A 20,696-nucleotide genomic window follows, 5' to 3' on the forward strand; every position below is an offset into this window, starting at 1 on the left:
TCTCTAGCCGCCGGCATTCACACACCGTCTGTGTGTGTGTTTTCTTATTGGGATGTACTTTTTCCAAAGTGCCTTTAGGTCCCTCAACTCACTTGTTTTGAGCATTGTGGGCCTGGGCAGGGCACCCTCTGGTTTTAGTCCCAATGTATCTATCCTGGAGCTGGGACTAGGTCCCTTTCCAGGGCATGGCTAATACCAGCCCTAAAAGTCTGAAAGCTGAAAGGCAGGACCCAAAGAGAACACAACCCTGAAAACCTAAAATTGGATGTTAGATCCTGGGCTGCATTCTCAGTCCTCAAGGGCAAGTCACCTGACCTTGGCCCAGGTGCAGAGGGAGCCATGGGGTCTCACCCGCTTGGAGACCAGGCTGTAAGAGTCTGAGACCCAGACACAGACAAACCACTTTCCTCCTCCTCTGAGCCTCATCTCTGCCCCAGGACTAGCCCTTCCAAGAATGGCTGACAGTTCTATTTTGCAGGGAGTAGGGAGAAAGAGCAGGAGGAGTTACTGTTTCCCTACTTGCAGGGGATGGCTTGCCTTTGAACTTTCAGCAGTGAGTACAGTATTCCAACAATCAGTGCAATAATCTCTTGTATGGGGCAGGAGGAACCAGTGAGATTGTTCTCGTAGTCAAAATCTGATTTCCATTCCTGGGAGCTGAGGCTTGAGTGAGAAACACCACCGTCCCCAAACACACAATAATTGCTAGGCATAGGGTAGTCTAGACCTAGATCCAACATGGTCTGCTAGGATATAATTTTGCTGTAAGATGTGTACACTTGACCATAAGACATTCATACCATCTTTGAGTTATCAGAGGTTACACCACTGTTTTCAAATCTTCTAGGGAAATGGGTGCATAGGTATATTTGCCCCTCTATCCTTATTTTTATTTTTATTTTTATTTTTTGAGATGGAGTCTCACTCTGTCACCCAGGCTAGAGTGCAGTGGCGTGGTCTTCGCTCAGTGCAACCTCTGTCTCGCGGGTTCAAGCAATTCTCCTGCCTCAGCTTCCCTAGTAGCTGGGATTACAGGTGTGCACAACTATGCCTGGCTAAATTTTTTGTATTTTTATTGGAGACGGGGTTTCACCATGTTGGCCAGGCTGGTCTCAGACTCCTGGCCTGAAATTATCTGCCCGCCTCAGCCTCCCAAAGTGCTGGAATTACAGGTGTGAACCACCACGACCGACCTTTATCCTCATTTTTAACCAGGATGGTCTCTTCCAGGACAAAGGAAGCATCTTCCCCAGAGGCAAACTCAAGTCTCTGCCCCAATTTTGCTCTAGCAAAATTGCTGGGAACTTAAAGTGGAGGTTTCCGGGATCCACTGAGCGCTGCTTTTCCCAGGGCAGTGTACCTACTGCGGGGGCTCGGGAGTGCCGCTCTTTTATCATCTTCCTCTGGTCTCTGGTCCCCCATGGGGAAGGGAAACACCCTCATGGTGACTTGGGTGCCCATCTTTCTTTCCAGAAACCTTCCAGTGCTTCTGGCACATCCAGGCAGTCAAGCAAGATCCACAGCAAACAGTCCATTTACAAAGAGGATGAAACGAGAAAAGGAGAATTGCAGAAGAATATGTTGGTTCAATCCAGTGCCTCGGTGGAGAAGGTTGGCCGTGATCAGCCAGGGAGAGGGATATGAGCTGGGGAGTGGGCGGTCAGGATTGGGTGGTCAGGATGGGGCTCGGGGGCCTGGGCTTGGGGCCCGGCCTGATTCTCCCCAGTGCCTGGAAGGCATCTTGGAGAGGATGGAGACACTCAGGATACTGGAGTCAGGGCTGCGGTGTCTGGGGAGAGCTCCTGTATTAATTCGTTTTCATGCAGCTGATAAAGGCATATCCGAGACTGGGAAGAAAAAGAGGTTTAACTGGACTTATAGTTCCATATGGCTGGGGAAGACCTCACAATCATGGCGGGAGGCTAAAGGTGCTTCTTACATGGCAGCAGCAAGAGAAAATGAGAAGCAGCAAAAGCGGAAACCCCTGATAAACCCATCAGATCTCGTTGAGACTTGTTCACTATCATGAGAATGGCACGGGAAAGACCAGCCCCCATGATTCAGTTACCTCCCTCTTGGTCCCTCCCACAACACGGGGGAATTCTGGGAGATACCGTTCAAGTTGAGATTTGAGTGGGGACACAGCCAAACCATATCAGCTCCCAAGGAGGTGGAGTTGGGGTGCCTAGGGAAGTGAGCAGTGTCCCCTCTGGATTGGGGGTAACAGTGTCCCCTCTGGGAGGGGAGGTAGGGAGGTAGGAGAAGGGGCATCTCCAGACTCTAGTTAGAATGCCCTCCTGTTAACTGGAAGGGTGTTTTATACCGAACACGAGTTGGGTATGGGTTCATCTTTGTTCTTCCTCCTGTACCTTCCCCTTTCTGACCCTGGACACCCCTCACTGTGATACTGACTCCCCGTCCTGAAAATACAAATCATAGTTGAGTTAGGGTGTGGCTGGCCTGCCCCATCACCCAGCTCCAGGGACCAGGACTTGAGAACAAGAGGGCAGTGCCCTGAGAGCTGGGTTTTGCAGTGTTGGGAGGGAGAGCAGGAGTGGCTGCACACTCTCCTCCAGGTTCTGATTATTTCTCTCTCCTTTTTTTTTTCTTGAGACAGGGTCTCACTCTCACCCAGGCTAGAGTACAGTGGTGTGATCACAGCTCATTACAGCCTCAACTCCTGGGCTGAAGTGACCCTCCCACCTCAGCCTTGTGAGTAGCTGGGACTATAGGCATGCACCATTACGCCCAGCTATTTTGTGTGTGTGTGTGTGTGTGTGTGTGTGTGTGTGTGTGTGTTTGTAGAGATGGGGTCTCACTATGCTGCCCATGCTGGTCTCGAACTCCTGGGCTCAAGTGATCCTCCTGGCTCAGCCTCCCAAAGTGTTGGGAACACATGTGAACCATTATACCCAGCCTCTTCCTTCTCTTTAAAAAAATACCTTAAATAACTTTTAAAAGTAATAATACTAGTTTATAATAAAAAAGAAAGTGTATGTAAATGAAAAAATAAAAATAAAAGTCCCCTATATCTCACTCACCCTATCCCATCCCACTCTCAACAGCAGCAGTCGCTGCTAACAGGTTGGTTTTAGCCTTGTACTTTTTTTTTTTTTGACTGGTAATATAAAATGATAGCTATGTCCTGCCATACGCTTTTTTCTGTAAGTCTATAGCATGGATATACTTTCATGAGAGGGATTTAGATTCATCTTATTCTTTTGTTACCTTATTCTTTTTTTTTTTTTTTTTTTTTTTGAGACGGAGTCTTGCTCTGTCACCCAGGCTGGCGTGCAGTGTTGCGATATCAGCTCACTGCACCTCTGCGTCCTGAGTTCAAGTGATTCTCCTGCCTCAGCCTCCAGAGTAGCTGGGACCATAAGCATGTGCCACCACGCCCAGCTGCTTTTTTATTTCTAGTAGAGTCGGGGTTTCACCATGTTGGCCAGGCTGGTCTTGAACTCCTGACCTCAGGTGATCCACTGGCCTCGGCTTCCCAAAGTGCTGGGATTACAGGCATTAGCCACCACACCTGGCCATCTTATTCTTTTTAACAACTGCCCACTGCTGCATAACTTGGATGCATCAGGAACTGTGAAGCTGGTCCTCTATGAATAGGTCTGTGGGTTAGTTCCAGTTTTTAGCTTTTAGGAGCAGCACTGCATTGAACATTCTTGCACGTACATTTCTGGGCACTAGTGTGAGTATATTGAGAGGACGGATTCTTGGAAACAGAATTGCCAACAGATCCCATCTCTTTAAATCTGTGAAGTCAAGGTAGATGGCTCAAAGCTTGATCTTTCGGGCTAGTGACCTAGTGCTGTCAGGACACAGGCTTTCGCTACATGCCAGCTGCTGGGGAAGGAGCAGTGAATGAAAGATATCAAGCCCCTGACCTCTGGAGCTGTCATTCTAGTTGGGGCAAGATAGACAATTAACCAGCAAATAAAATAAAGGGCATGTCACAGAGTGAGTGAGGACAATGGAGGACAAGAAAGCCGGGAAGATGGCAGGGAGAACAGACATGGGAGGAGATGGCATTGCTGTTTTATGAATAGGCTGGTCAGGGAGGGCTTCACAGAGGAGGTGGCATCTGCATAGAGCCTGAAGGAAGCGAGGAAACATGGCCTGCAGTTATTTGGAAGGAGGGTGATGCAGGCAGAGAAGGTAGGTGCAAGGGCCCACATGGGAGAGCTGGCATGGAATGTTCGAGAATGAGTACTTCTCTCTCTCTCTCTCTGTATCTCTCTCTGATACTTTCTTCCTCTAATTAGAAAGTGATACATGTCCTTAATTAAAACTAAAAAAATTCAGGCCAAGAGCAGTGGCTGACATCTGTAATCCCAGTCCTTTAGGAGGCCAAGGTGGGAGGACTGCTTGAGCCCAGGAGTTCTAGACCAGCTTGGGCAACATGATGAGACCTCATCTCTACAAAAAATTTAAAAAATTAGCCAGGTTTGATAGTGTGCACGGTGCACCCAGCTCCTTGGGAGGCTGAGTTGGGAGAATCACTTGAGTCTGGGAGGTCAAGGATGCAGTGAGCTGTGATTGTGCCACTGCACTCCAGCCTGGGCAACACAGCTAGACCTTGTCTCTTAAACAAACAAACAAACCTGGCCCAGTGCGATGGCTCACGCCTGTAATCCTAGCACTTTGGGAGGCTGAGGTGGGCAGATTGCCTGAGCTCAGGAGTTCGAAACCAGCCTGGGCAACACGGTGAAACCCCGTCTCTACTAAAATACAAAAAATTAGCCAGGGGTGGCAGCATACTCCTGTAGTCCCAGCTAGTCGGGAGGCAGAGGCAGGAGAATTGATTGAACCCGGGAGGCGGAGGTTGCAGTGAGCTGAGATCGTGCCACTGCACTCCAGCCTGGGTGACACAGTGAGATTCGCCTCCAAAACAACACCACCACCACCACCTATGAAAAAAAATGAAACTTTATACGAGCGTATAAAGTAAAAGAATGGCTGTCTCCCTCCTCAGCCTCCAGAGGTAATTATGTTAAGACATGTGTTGTAGCCTTCTAGAATTTTTTTGTGCATATACAAGTACATACATGTATGAATGTATATATGTAAATCTATATATTTTTCACTGGATAATATCATATTGCATGTATTATTCCGGGACTTGTTGTTTTTCACTTGACTCCTCACGGGCATCTCTTCATGACGGTGTTTACGGAGCCATGGCATTCCTTTTACTAGTCACATCATGTCCTGGGTACACTGCACAGAGTCTGTATAGCTATCTGCTGCTGCTGGGTTTTGCCTCTATAGAAAGCATTGCAATGAATACCCTTGTACATAAATTTTGGATCTCTTGTCTATTTCCAGATATAAAACTCTAGGATTAGAAACATACTCCTGGAAAGCTTTTGCTATGTTGCATTATGTTTCAGTGGTAGCTAGTAATTATTGAGCTCTCAATATCTGCCAGACAATGAACTTAATGGTTTACATGTGTTATTTTTTGTTTTTTGAGACAGAATCTCAGCTCTCTTGTCCAGCCTGGAGTGCAGTGGCACAATCATGGCTCACTGTAGCCTCCACTTCCCAGGCTCAAGTGATTCTCCCACCTCAGCCTTCTGAGTATTAATAGCTGGGACCACAGGTGTGTGCTACTGTGCCTGGCTGATTAAAAAAATATATATTTATAGAGATGGAGTCTCCTTATGTTGCCCAGGCTAGTCTTGACCTTCTGGGCTCAAGCGATCCTCCTGCCTTGGCCTCCCAAAGTGCTGGGATTACAGGCATAAGCCACCATGCCCAGCTACATGTGTTGTTTTTATTTTGTCCATCAAACAGCCCTGGGAAGTATGTACTATTATTATTTATTTATGAGGGATTTTTATTTATTTAATACATCTGAAAAGAATGTATGTGAAAAGAATGTTTAATACATCTGAAAAGAATGTACTATTATTATTATTCCCATTTTATGGCTGAAGAAACAGGCCCAATGAGGTGAAGTGACTTGCCCAAGATTCTTATGGCCAGAAAATGGCAGAGCCAGGGCCTGATTCTAGGTCTATTTGTTTTCGAAGTTCAAGTTCTTTTAAGTTTTTGTGCTGCCACTGTTGGGAATTCCTTGGGCTTTTTACGTGGCCTGGTGATCTGTGTGTAATAAGGATTTGTATCATGAATCTTGATTGAATTTTTGGCCATAGAATTGCATGCAAAAGATTGAATGTCTATTGGTGAGATTTGAGGCACTGTGGCTGGCAGGGCTGTGTGTGTGTGTGTGTCTCCTCTGGATGCTGACCCTCACCCCTGGCTTCAAGATGTACTGTCTCCCACCCGCACCACTCCTTGAGGAGCAGGGTCCCTTCTCTCTGGGGCACTTGTGGGCACAGTGAAGCATTTTAGGGTGGTGCCCTGGAGAGGGTCCAGAGTGCTTGGGTCATCTCTGATCTCAGCCTTTCCTTAGTGGAAGAGAGGCTTGGGTGGGCTGGGGTAAGGACACCAGACAGGGAGTGGGTGGGGGTCTTACCTGTTGGGTCTTCCTTCCCATTATTTCTGTCTGGCCATCCCAGAAGACTGTGAGGCATGGCAGAAAGAGCACTAGGAAGGAGTCCAGGATGCAGATCCAGGCCCAGCTGTGTCCCTGACAGTCTTTATTTTTAATTTTACTTATTTATTTATTTTTGAGATGGAGTCTCACTCTGTTGTCCAGGCTGGAGTGCAGTGGCGTGATCTCAGCTCACTGCCACCTCTGTCTCCTGGGTTCAAGTGATTCTCGTGCCTCAACCTCCTGAGCAGCTGGGATTACAGGTGTGTGCCACCACACCTGGCTAATTTTGTGTTTTTAATGGAGACAGGGTTTCACCATGTTGTCCAGGCTGGTCTTGAACTCCTGACCTTAAGTGATCCTCCTGCCTCAGCTTTCCAAAGTGCTGGCATTACAGGCATAAGCCACCACACCTAGCTAATTTTGGGTTTTTAGTGGAGACGGGGTTTTGCCATGTTGTCCAGGCTTGTCTCGAACTCCTGGCGTCAAGTGATCCTCCTGCCTCGGCCTCCCAAAGTGTTGGGATTACAGGCGTGAGCCACGGTGCCCAGCCCCTGACAGTCTTTAGATGAAGCACTTGCCCCGGCCATCTCCCCGGTAGGGAAGGACCAGATGGCAGGCAGTAGAAAATTGCTCCAAGTTACATGAAGTTTAGCCCGTGAGTAGCTGCCATGGCTTCTTCTGAAGGGACCCACAGGGAGGCCATTAACCCCCTGTGGTTGAGATACTATCTGGGATTCCTGGGCTGAGTGAGACTGAAATGCTCACCTTCAGTCCAGCAGCTCTTTCCAAAATGAGCAGGGCAATGTATTGGAGGGGGCTGGATGCAGAGTGCAAAAGGAATAGTGTTGGTTACCTGTCCCTTGCAGCCACACGGCTCTGTCCTGCCTAGGGCCACCATTCTGACTGTGCTTTTCTCACTGTGAGCACCGGATGCTGGCTACGCAGTTGACCCTGTGCTCTCAGCAGGCCGCCGCTCTCCAGTCCTGCTGAAGTCCTGGGCGCTCATTCACCTTCACCCTACCTGCTCTCACCGTCCCAGGGCTGGCAAAGGAATGGCTGGGAAGGATGCCTCAACTTTTCCCCAGTTCAGACATGGGAGAACTTTGTGGTGCATCACTTTGGTGAATCCTGTGCAGTTATGAGGAACCACATTTTAGAAAAATACTTAATCATTGGAATGTGCTTATGACAAAATTTAAAGCACATCCTTTAAAATGACAGTTAATGACTACTGTGAAAGTTGTGTGCACGTTAAATTTTTTTTTATGGTTTTGATTTTTCAAACAAAACTGAGAACATTTGAAACTATTGTTTATTTAGCTGTTTGCTTTTTTTTTTTTCAAACCTTGCAATTTGTGGTGGACAGTTTTTCCTCTCAGCACATAATAATCTATCCACTTCATTCTTTTTTTTTTTTTATTATACTTTAAGTTTTAGGGTACATGTGCACAATGTGCAGGTTAGTTACATATGTATACATGTGCCATGCTGGTGCGCTGCACCCACTAACTCGTCATTTAGCATTAGGTATATCTCCCAATGCTATCCCTCCCCCCTCCCCCGACCCCACAACAGTCCCCAGAGTGTGATGTTCCCCTTCCTGTGTCCATGTGATCTCATTGTTCAATTCCCACCTATGAGTGAGAATATGCGGTGTTTGGTTTTTTGTTCTTGCGATAGTTTACTGAGAATGATGATTTCCAATTTCATCCATGTCCCTACAAAGGACATGAACTCATCATTTTTTATGGCTGCATAGTATTGCATGGTGTATATGTGCCACATTTTCTTAATCCAGTCTATCATTGTTGGACATTTGGGTTGGTTCCAAGTCTTTGCTATTGTGAATAATGCCGCAATAAACATACGTGTGCATGTGTCTTTATAGCAGCATGATTTATAGTCCTTTGGGTATACCACTTCATTCTTTTTAATAGCTTTATATAGGGGCCTATCTAGGTTTTTTGGAGCCTAAAACTTTTGCAAGAAAAATGCACAAAATTATAAAAAATTAGGTACAAAAGTGAATATTTATTTAGAATGAGAAAAAAGTGTCAACAAATTTCAAAACTTATAAATCTGACAATTATAAAAGTCACCAGAACTTACCAGTTCTTTCCTAGAACCTTGAACTTAAACTTGAACTTAGCCTTGAGCTTCATGAACTTCACCAGTAAATCTGCCACTGGCTGCAGTGTATTTCTTTGGATTCACCATGATTTGTTTATTTATTTATTTATTTAATTTAAAATTTTTTTGAGACAGAGTCTCACTCTGTCTCCCAGGCTGGAGTGCAGTGACGTGATCTTGGTTCACTGTAACCTCCGCCTCCCAAGTACCAGCAATTCTCCTGCCTCAGCCTCCCGAGTAGCTGGGATTACAGTTGCCCGCCACCATGCCCAGCTGATTTTTGTATTTTTAGTGGAGACAGGGTTTCACCATGTTGGTCAGGCTGGTCTTGAACTCCTGACCTCAGGTGATCCACCCGCTTTGGCTTCCCAAAATGCTGGGATTAGAGGCGAGAGCCACCATGCCTGGCCAAAATACATTAAAGTCTTAATGGTGATTATTTCTGGGTACTGGGATTTTGTAGGTGATTTTAATTTCCTTTCATATGTCTATGCTGCCCACATTTTGTACAGTGAGCACTTGCATAAAGTGGGGGAAATGCTTGCCCTTTGTCTTTGGTTCAGGGATTCCTGTTTTTTCTTTTTTTCAAAAAATTTTTCTTGTAGTGAAATACACATAACATAAAATTTACCATCGAAACCATTTTTAAGTGTATGGTTCAGTGGTAGTAAATATATTCATAATGTGCAGCCATCACCACTATCCATTCATCTTGTTAAATTGAAACTATACCCATTAAACAATAACTCCCACTCCCCTCTCCCTCCAACCCCTGGAAACCCCCATTCTACTTTCTGTCTTTATGATTTTGATTATTCTACCTCATGCAAGTGGAATCATATGTTTGTCTTTTGGTAACTGGCTTATGTCACTTAGCATAATGTCCTCTTTGGTTAATTCCCAAGTATTTTACTCTTTTTTTGACACTATTGTCAATGGAATTATTTTTGTAATTTCCTTTTCAGATTGTTCAACGTTAGTGTATAGAAATGCAACTGATTTTTTTTTTTTTTTTTTTTTTGAGACAGAGTCTTGCTCTGTCGCCCAGGCTGGAGTACAATGGCATGATCTCGGCTCACTGCACCCTCTGCCTCCCAGGTTCAAGTGATTTTCCTGCCTCAGCCTCATGGGTAGCTGGGATTACAGGTGCATGCCACCACACCTGGCTAATATTTGTATTTTTTAGTAGAGACGGGCTTTCACCATGTTGACCAGGCTGGTCTCGAACTCTTGACCTCATGATCCACCTGCCTCAGCCTCCCAAAGTGCTGGGATTACAGGCATGAGCCACTGCACCCGGCCAATGCGACTGATTTTTATGTGTTGACTTTGTATCCTGCCATTTTGCTGAATTCATTTGTTAGCCCCTTTTTTTTTGGTGTGGGAGCTTTAGCATTTTCTACATATAAGATAATATCGTCTGCAAACTTATAATTTTACTTCTTTCTTTCCAGTTTGGATAACTTTTATTTCTTTTTTTGCCTAATCCCTCTGGCAGAACTTCCAGTACTCTGTTGAATAAAAGTGGCAAAAGTGGACATTCTTGCCTTGTTCCTAATTCCAGAGGAAAAGCTTTCAGTCTTTTACTATTGAGTGTGATGTTCATTGTGGGTTTTTCATATATGGCTTTTATTATGTTTAGGTAATGTCCTTCTATTCCTTTTTTTTTTTTAATTTTGTCAAATCGTTTTCTGCATCAATTAAGATGATCGTGTGGGTTTTTTTCTTTTTTGTGTGAAGGTGGTATATTTATTGATTTTTATATGTTGAATCATCCTTGCATTCCAGGAATAAATGTCACTTGGTCATGGTATATAATCCTTTTAATATGCTACTGAATGCAGTTTGCTAATTTTTTTGACAATTTTTAAATATCAGTGTTCATAAGGGATATTTCTCTGTAGTCCTTTTTTTTTTTTCTTATAATGTCTTTGTCTGACTTTGATATCAGGGTAATGCTGGCCTCATAGAATGAGTTAGGAAGTGTTATCTCCTCTTCAGTATTCTGGAAAAGTTTGGGAAGGATTGGCATTCATTCTTCCTTAAATGTTTGGTAGAATTCACTGGTGAAGCCATCAAGCTTTGGGCACAAGGGACTTCTGGTTTTTGACCCTGGCACCGGGGCCAGTGGGAAGCAGGTTGAACAACTAATTTCGGATTTCTACAACAATAAGGATAATTGAGATTTTTTTCTTTCTTTTCTTTTCTTTCTTTTCTTTTTTCTCCCTTCCCTCCCCTCCCCTCCCCTCCCCTCTGCTTCTCTTCCCTTCCCTTCTGTTTTTTTTTTTTTTTTTTTTAAATAGAGACAGGGTCTCACTATGTTGCACAGGCTATCTCGATCTCCTGGGCTCAAGTGATTCACCCGCCTCGGCCTCCCAAAGTGCTAGGATTACAGGCATGAGCCACCATGAGATTTTTGATAATCGAGATTTTTGTTGTTGGTGACATGTTTTGGGGACACATAAGCTATTACACTGTAAAGTTCTGAGCAGGAGTGAGGAAGCTTCCAATTTCCCCCTTCTGGCCTGATTTGCTCTACCACCCTCACTATGCTCTCAGCCTCCTGCTGGGTGCCAGGCAAGAAACTTTCTTCTCATGCTTGCCATGCAGAGTAACTTCCCACTGTGGCCCCCACATGGGCCACAGGTGTGACATGTAAGGGAAAAGTGAGCAGAGTGAGGAATTAGCAAAGGGCATGATCAAAACAAGTCTTGAACAAGAATTTGTTTAAAATGCTTTCTTGATGATTGGCTGGAAAATATGGATATTTCACTATAGATATATATGAAGGGGAATGAGTTCCTTCCCCACATCACTTTGGGTTGAGTTACAGGTTGTGAAAATCTTGTCTGAGCCTATGTCGAATCAAACTTGTAAGCCTTCATTTGATAAACATTTATTGATCATGTATTATGTGTCAGGCACCATTGTGGTTACTAAGGACAAAGTAGTGAACAAAAAAGACGCAAAATCCCTGCCCTCTAGTAGTTCATAGTCGAGTATGACGTTCCTTGTCACCAGCTGGGGAGGAAGGGTGGGACCACCATCACCACTTTCACTGGGCATCTAGGAAACTGGAGGACCAGGTGGGTGTGGTGACTTGCTGAGGTCCCTCAGCACCATGTGACAGTGGCTCACAGCCCTGCTGAGCCGGGCCCTCCTCTCTTCCTCAGATAATCTTCCTGCAGACCAGGCCTCGCCTGCCGCACACGGCTGCCCTGCTGAGCAGCTGCATGGACGGCTACATCTACGCCTGGTCCCTCCATGGGAATGGAGGCCTGCTGGGGAAGTTCCCTGTGGACCTAGACAATGGGGATGTTGTCGTGGGTGCCATGGCCACTGATAAAAATGACTGGATCCTCATCACGGGGGATTGTAAAGGATACATCAAGGTGAGGAAGAACTGGCAGGAAGATTGAGGGGCTGGTGCCAGCTAAGTGTTCGGCCATCTCTTTGCTCACATGGCCCTTGCCTAGTTCCTACTTTGCCTGGGTACTGGTTCCATTTGTGAAACAATGCAGGGAGGAGTCCTCTCCTGCTCTGCTAAGCCCAGTGACAGGAGCGGGTCTTTGTTCAAAAAGCCCCTCTGAGAAGCCTTCCCTGGAGAATTCCGTGCTCCATCACTGTCTTCTCCAACTCCCTCATCCCGCAGTCATGTGGCTAATCTAGGATCAGCTGTCTCAGGAGCTGATTGTGTGCCTTGTGGCAAGACATGAGGCAGGGGTGTGCTGTCCTTGAGCCGGTCACACCCTTCCTGCCTGCTAATCCAGGAGTCTGGCCTAGAAGATCCCTAAGGCCCTTTCTGGCCCTAGTGGTGAGGTATCTCAGAGATGTAAGTAAGAACTGCCCCCCGCCCCCACCAAATGAAGAGGAATGGTCTGGGAGGAGCCCACAGAGTGAGTTGGGGTCTGGGTCAAGGGGTGTGAGGCCACTAACCCACACTTTATGTCTAGATCTGGGACATCAAGGATTACTGCGCATTGATTGATAAACAGCCATTCCAATCCAGTGGGGCCAAGGTTGTCTCTGAAGCACACAACAAGTTCCGGTTGTTAATTCCTCAGCAACTTGGGACCAACTTCCCACACTACATTCCCTTGGAGGATAAAGAGGTAGGAGGATTACTGGAGAGTTGCTCAGGAAAGTGCCTTTGAGCCCACAAATGAGCTAGGACCATAGACTAACTCATACCCAAGAGAAATACACTTACTAAAAGATAAGAGCAAAAATATTGATAGAATTAGTATTCGTGGCCAGTCGTGGTGGCCCACGCCTGTAATCCCAGCACTTTGGGAGGCTGAGGCGGGTGGATCACGAACGAGGTCAGGAGTTTGAGACCAGCCTGACCAACATGGTGAAACCCTGTCTCTACTAAAAATACAAAAATTAGCCGGATGTGGTGGTGCACTCCTTGTAATCCCAGCTACTCAGGAGGCTGAGGCAGGAGAATCGCTTGAACCTAGAAGGCAGAGGTTGTAGTGAGCTGAGATCGCGCCATTGCATTCCAGCCTGGGCGACAGAGCAAGACTTCATTTCAAAAAAGAAAAAGAATTAGTATTCGTAATAATGCCACATTAGAAACAACTCAAATGCCCATCACCGTAGACTGGAAAATAAATTACAAATAAATTACAGTGTAATATCTGGCACCAGAAGTGAATTTACTCACTACAAAATGGAGAACTCTTCAAACAATTTAGGCAAAAGAAGTCAGACCCAGAAGAATATATATTAGAAATGATTGTTTTTGTTGGGGGAGTGGAGAGGCTGGAAGGAATCATGAAGGGGACTTCTGGAGAGGTTGGCAGTGCTCTGCTTCATTAACGGGCCTGATCATGCAGTTGTATTCAGTTTCTAAAAATTTATTCAGTGGTGGGCTGGGCACAGTGGCTCATGCCTGTAATCCCAGCACTTTGGGAGTCCAAGGCTGGTGGATCATCTGAGGTCAGGAGTTTGAGACCAGCCTGGCCAACCTGGTGAAACCCTGTCTACTAAAAATACAAAAATCAGCTGGGTGTGGCGGTGCACACCTGCAGTCCCAGCTACTTGGGAGGCTGAGGCACAAGAATCACTTGAACCCGGGAGGTGGAGGTTGCAGTGAGCCTAGATTGCTCCGTTGCCCTCCAGCCTGAGCGACAGCGTGTGACTCTGTCTCAAAAAAAAAAATTATTCAGTACTACACTTATATACAATTTTCTATGTGTATATCATACATCAATGAAAGTTTTAAAAAGTCAGGTAACGTAAAAAGGCTTACAGTGAAGAGTCTAAGTCCCATTCCGGTTCCCCCAAACAGTTCATGCTCCCTGAAGTAACCACGTGTGTTGATTTTTGGTTATTCCTCTGGTGTTTACTTATGCAAACACGATGTGTAAAGTTATTTTCTACTGAAGGTATCATTTCACTTATACTGGTACTCGTCTTGCTTTTCTTGCTGTATGATATATCTTGGAGACCTTTGCATAGCAGCACTATCCCATTTTAAGGTAAATTTGTCTTTAAAAAATCTTACACAAAAGCGAATAGTGAATGTTATTTCACATATGTGAAGGCATTTCTGTAGGAGATGTTCTTGGAAGTGGGATTGCTAGGTAAAAGGGTTACATGCATTTGCAATTTTGATAGCCTTCTTGCAGTCTTACGTGCCTTTTGAATCTCTACATGAGTATGTTATGGCTAGTTCGTTTTAGTATGAAGAGAATGTCATTATATTAAAATGTCTTGGGAACTGATTACCCACAGTGTCAGTATGTGAAGAATTTATAATGTTGATACAATCATCATCATAATAATATTTATTTACTGCTTGCAATGTTCCAGGGATGGTGATAGTACATTATATATGCATTCATTAATCTCCATAATGACTTGTGAGGGAGATGATGTTTTTCAGATGAGGAAGTAATGAAACTGAAGAGCTGAGAGACTCGTCTAAGCTCCAGTAGCAACCAGTGTAGACCTGAGACTAAACCTAAGTCTGTCTGACTCCAGAGTCTGTGTTCCTGACCATCTGCTCTTAGTTTTATAATGATATATTTTAAACAATTGGGATTATATTGTATGTAACTGGAATTTCCTATACCATCAAGTATTCTTTTTTCTTTAAAAATTTTATTGTTTCAAATAGATAAATCATAATTGTAGACATTTCTGAGGTACAGTGTGCTGTTTTGATCTATGTACACATGTGGAATGATTAAATCAAGCCAATTAACATATCTACCACCTCACTTACAATTTTTATGGTGAGACATTTAAAATTTACTCTTAGTTATGTTGAAGTATGCAATATATTACTGACTGTAGTCACTCTGCTGTGCAGAAGATCTCAAAACTTTTTCCTCCTGTCTGACCAAAACTTAGTACCCCTTTGACCAATAACTTCCCATTCTCTCTCCCTTATTCCCCACCCCACCCTCTAAGCCTCTGGTAACCATCATTCTCCTTTCTACTTCTTTTTAAAAACCTCTTTTTGGCCAGGCTCAGTGGCTCAAGCCTGTAATCCCAGTACTTTGGGAGGCTGAGGCGGGCAGATCACCTGAGGTCAGGAGTTCAAGACCAGCCTGGCCCACATGGTGAAACCTTGTCCCTACTAAAAATACAAAATTAGCCAGGCATGGTGATGCGTGCCTGTAATCCCAGCTACTCTGGAGGCTGAGGCAAGAAATCACTTGAACCTGGGAGGCAGAGGTTGCAGTGAGCCGAGGTTGCGCCACTGCACTTCAGCCTGGGCAACAAAGTGAGACTCCGTCTCAAAAAATCAATCAATCAAATCAAATCAAATCAAAAACTTTTTTTTTTTTTTTTTTGTAGAGATGAGGTCTATGTTGCCCAGGCTGGTCTTGAACTCCTGGGCTCAAGGAATCCTCCTGCCTTGACCTCCCAAAGTGCTGGGATTACAGGTGTGAGCCACTGTGCCCGGCCCTTTCTACTATGAGTTTGACTTTTTATAATTCCATATATAAATACAATCATGCAGTATTTTTCTTTCATGACTGGCTTATTTCACTTACCATAATGTCTTCCAGATTTATCTATGTTGTCCCAAATGACAGGATTTTTTTTCTCTTTTAAGGCTGAATAGTATTCCATTATGTATATACACCACATTTTCATTATCCATTCATCCACTGATGGCCCCTTAGGTTGATTCTATATCTTGGCTATTGTGAAAAGTGCTGCAATGAACATGGGAGTGCAGGTATTTCTTTGACATATTGATATGACATATTGATCTCTTTTGGATATATACCCAGAAGTGGAATTGCTAGATCATATAGTAGTTCTAATTTTAGTTTTTTGAGGAAACTCCATACTATTTCTCGTAGTGGTTGATATGGCTTGGTTGTGTCCCCACACAAATCTCATCTTGAATTGTAGCTCTCATAATCCCCAGCTGTCGTGGGAGGGACCTGGTGGGAGGTAATTGAATCGTGGGGGTGGGTTTTTCCCACCATTCTAATGATAGTGAATAAGTCTCAAGAGATATGATGGTTTTATAAAGGGAAGTTCCCCTGCTCATGCTGTCTTGCCTGCTCCCATGTAAGACGTGCCTTTGCTCCTCTTTCACCTCTGCCATGATTGTGAGGCCTCCCCAGCCATGTGGAACTGTGAGTCCATTAAACCTTTACTTTATAAATTACCCAGTCTCGGATATGTCTTTATTAGCAGCATGAGAACAGACCAATACAGTGGTTGTACTGATTTACATTCCCTCCAACATTGTACAAGGGTTTTCTTTTTTCTGCCTCCTCACCAACACTTGTTTCTTGTCTTTTTGATAACATCTACTCTAACAGATGTAAGATGATATCTCATTGTGGTTTAATTTGTTTTTCCTAATGATTAGTGGTGCTCAGCATTTTTTTTCTTGAACCTGTTGGCCATTTGAATGTCTTCTTTTGAGAAATGTCTCTTTGGATGCTTTGTCCATTTTCTCTTCTCTTCTCTTTTCTTTCTTTCTTTCTTTTTTTTTTTTTTTTTTTGAGATGGCGTTTTGCTCTTGTTGCCCGGGCTGGAGTGCATTGATCCAATCTTGGCTCACTGCAACCTCTGCCTCCCGGGTTCAAGCAATTCTCCCGCCTCAGCCTCCTGAGTAGCTGTGATTACAGGCACAGGCTACCACACCCAGCTAATTTTGTATTTTCAGTAGAGACGAGGTGTCACCTTGTTGGTCAGGCTGGTCCCGAACTCCTGACCTCAAGTGATCTGCCCGCCTCGGCCTCCCAAAGTGCTGGGATTACAGGCATGAGCCACTGCACCTGGCCACTTTGCCTATTTTATTTTATTTTGAGATGGAGTTTTGCTCTTATTGCCCAGACTGGAGTGCAATGGCGCGATTGCGGCTCACCACAACCTCTGCCTCCCAGGTTCAAGCAATTCTCCGGCCTCAGCCTCCCAAGTAGGTGGGATTATAGGCATGCGCCACCACACTCAACTAATTTTGTAGTTTTAGTAGAGATGGGGTTTCTCCATGTTGGTCAGGCTGGTCTTGACCTCCTGACCTCAGGTGATCTGCCCACCTTGCCTCCCAAAGTGCTGGGATTACAAGAGTGAGTGCGCCTGGCCCACTTTGCTCATTTTCTAATTGGGTTATTCGTTTTCTGGCTATTGAGTTGTTTGAGTTTCTTATTTATTGTGGATGTTACTCCCTTATCAGATGTATGATTTACATATATTTTCTGTCACTCTGTGGGTTATCTCTTTACTTTGTTCATTGTTTCCTTTCTGTCCAAAAGCTTTGTATCTTGTCTAAAATCCCATTTGTCTATTTTTGCTTTTATTTATTTTTATTTTTATTTTTTATTTTTTTGAAACGGAGTCTGGCTCTGTCACCCAGGTTGGAGTGCAGTGGTGCAATCTCAGCTCACTGCAACCTCTGCCTCCCAGGTTCAAGCAAGTCTCCTACTTCAACTTCCTGAGTAGCTGGGATTATAGGCGTGTGCCACCATGCCTAGCTAATTTTTGTATTTTTTGGTAGAGACAGGATTTCACCATGTTGGCCAGGCTGGTGTTGAACTCTTGACCTCAGGCAATCCGCCTGACTCAGCCTCCCAAAGTGCTGGGATTACACGTGTGAGCCACCGCGCCTGGCCTATTTTTGCTTTTATTACCTGTGCTTTTGGGGTCATAGCTAAATAACCATTGCTCAGATCAATGTCATGGAGCCTTTCCTCTAGGTATTCTTCTAGTTGTTTTACAGTCTCAGATCTTATATTTAAGACTTTAATCCATTTTGAGTTGATTTTTTATACTGTGTGAGATAAGGATCCAATTTGATTCTTCTGTATGTGGATCCAATTTTCCTAGTACAGTTTATTGAAAAGACTGTCTTTTCCCCATTATGTATTAGTAACACCTTTGTCAAAAATCAATTGACTATTAGTGCATGGGTTTATTTCTGGGTTTTCTGTCTTGTTACATTAGTCGATGTGTCTATTTTTATGCCAGCACCATACTGTTTTGATTATATTAGCTTTATAATATATTTTGAAATCAGGGACTGTGATGTCTTTAGCTTTGTTCTTTTTGCTCAAGATTGTTTTGGCTAGCCAGGGTCTTTTATGATTGCATATGAATTTAAGGATTGTTTTATTTCTATAAGAAATGACATTGGAATTTTGATAGGGACTGCATTGAATCTGTAGATTGCTTTGGGTAGTATGAATATTTTAATAATATTAATTCTTCTAATTTATCGACACAAGATAGCTTTCCATTTATTTGTGTTTTCTTAAACAATGTTTTAGTTTCCAGTGTACAGATCTTTTAACTCCTTGGTTAAATTTACCCCTAAGTATTTTATTTTATTTTAAAATACCTGGCTAATTTTGTATTTAATTTTATATTGTATTTATTTTCTTTGTAATAAAATTAAGCATTTTATTTTATTTTAAAATACCTGGCTAATTTTGTATTTTTAGTAGAGACAGGGTTTCTCCATGTTGGTCAGGCTGGTCTCGAACTCCAGACCTCAGGTGATCCGACTGCCTCGGCCTCCCGAAGTGCTGGTATTAGAAGCATGAGCCACTGCACCTAGCTGAAAACCACACTTTCTGTTGATTAAATAATATTTCACCTTATGGAGTTACAAATTTTCATTTTATGGGGTTATAATCACTTACTTAGCTTGTTATCTATTGTTGGACATTAATGTGGTTTCTAACTTTTCATTATCAAAAAATAAAAGAAAATGGACAAAACCTCAGAAAGACACAAACTACTAAAGCTGACTTAATAAGAAATAGAAAATCTGAATATATAGAAAATCTGAATGTAACAAGTAAGGAGATTGGATTAGTAATAAAATTTCCCACAAAGAGAAGTACACATTCAGATGGTTTCACTGGTAAATTCTACCAAATATTTAAAGATTTTTCTTTTTTTTGTTGAGACAGAGTCTCACTCTATTGCCCAGGCTGGAGTACAATGATGTGATCTTGGCTCACTGCAACCTCTGCCTCCGGGGTTCAAGTGATTCTCCTGCCTCAGCCTCCCGAGTAGCTGGGATTACAGGCATGCACCACCATGCCTGGCTAATTTTTGTATTTTTAGTAGAGACAGGGTTTCACCACATTGGCTAGGCTGGTCTTGAACTCCCAACCTCGTGATCCGCCCACCATGGCCTCCCAAAGTGCTGGGATTACAGGTGTGAGCCACCACACCTGGCTAAAGAATTAATGTCAATTGCTCACAAACTCTTCCAAAAGAGTTCTCTATGAGGCCAGTATTACCTTGATACCAAAACCAGATAAAGATATCACAGGAAAATAAAACTGTAGACCAAGTATTTTTATGAATATAGATACAAAAATCTTCAAAATACTAGCAAATTGAAACCAACAACATATGAAAATGATTATACACCATGACCAAGTAAGATTTATCCCAGGAATGCAAAGTTGGCTAAATATCCAAAATCAATTAATGTAATACACCATATTAACTGAATAAAAAACAAAAGCCATATGATTATGCCAATAGATGCAAAAAGAGCATTTAACAAAATTGAACACCGTTTTCTGATTGAAACACCCAATAAACTAGAAATAGAAACTCCTTCAACCTGATAAAAGCCATTTATGAAAACTCACAGGTAGCATAAAACTTCATGTTGAAATATTAAATACTTTCCTGTAAAATCAGAAATAAAACAAGAATGGTTACTCTTGCCACCCCAATTTAACATTTTACTGGGAGGTCAGTTAGGCAGGAAAATGAAATAAAAGGTATCTATATTGGGGAGGAAGAAGTTAACTATCTCTATCTGCAGATGACATGATCTTATATCTAGAAAATCCTAAATAATTTATTAAAAACTATTAAAACTAATAAATTCAATAGGGTTGCTTGATATAAATATACAAAGCCAATATATTTATATACACTAGCAATAAACAATCTGAAAATGAAAATTTAAAAATTTCACTTATAATCGCATCAAAAAAATACTTAGGAATAAATTTGGAAAAGTAGTGCAAAACTTGATCCCTGAAAATTGCATAACATTATGGGAAGAGATGAAAGAATACCCAAATAAATGGAAATACATCTCATGTTCATTGATTGGAAGACTGGATGTTGTTAATATAGCGTATTCCCCAAATTGATTTAATGCAATTTATATCAAAATCCCAGCTGCTTTCTCTTCTCTTCCCTTTTCTCTTCCCTTTTCTTTTTCTTTTCTTTTCTTCCTTCCCTCCCTCCCTTCCTTCCTTCCTTTCTTTCTTTTTCTTTCTTTTCCTTCCCTTCCTTCCTTCCCTCCTTCCCTCCCTCCCTCCCTCCTTCCTTCCTTCGTTTCTCTCTTTCTTTCTCTCTCCCCAACTTCTTTCTTTTTTCTTTTCCTTCCTTCCTTTCTTTCTTTCTCTCTTTCTTTCTTTGTTTCTTTCTTTCTCTCTCTCTCTCTTTCCCTCCCTCCCTCCCTTCCTTCCTTCCATATTCTCTCTCTCTCCTTTTTTTTTTTTTTTTTTTGGACAGAGTCTTGCTCTGTCGCCCAGGCTGGAGTGCAGTGGTGCAATCTCAGCTCACTGCAACCTCCGCCTCCCAGGTTCAA

General features: G+C 43.3%; 1 protein-coding gene across 4 annotated transcripts in view; it reads left to right on the plus strand.

Annotated features, from left to right (window-relative positions):
* Window positions 1–20,696, plus strand: part of EFCAB8 (EF-hand calcium binding domain 8) — a 104,699-nt gene that overhangs the window by 61,590 nt on the left and 22,413 nt on the right. For all 4 annotated transcript variants that reach the window (XM_055104475.1, XM_024926866.3, XM_055104474.1 and 1 more), the window contains 3 exons: window positions 1,474–1,611; window positions 11,818–12,036; window positions 12,598–12,756. In XM_055104475.1, coding sequence (XP_054960450.1) covers window positions 1,474–1,611; window positions 11,818–12,036; window positions 12,598–12,756 — 516 coding nt within the window. The remainder of the gene's footprint in view (window positions 1–1,473; window positions 1,612–11,817; window positions 12,037–12,597; window positions 12,757–20,696) is intronic.

This window comes from Pan paniscus, chromosome 21 (assembly GCF_029289425.2).
Source record: "Pan paniscus chromosome 21, NHGRI_mPanPan1-v2.0_pri, whole genome shotgun sequence".
In the NCBI taxonomy this organism is placed as follows: domain Eukaryota; kingdom Metazoa; phylum Chordata; class Mammalia; order Primates; family Hominidae; genus Pan; species Pan paniscus.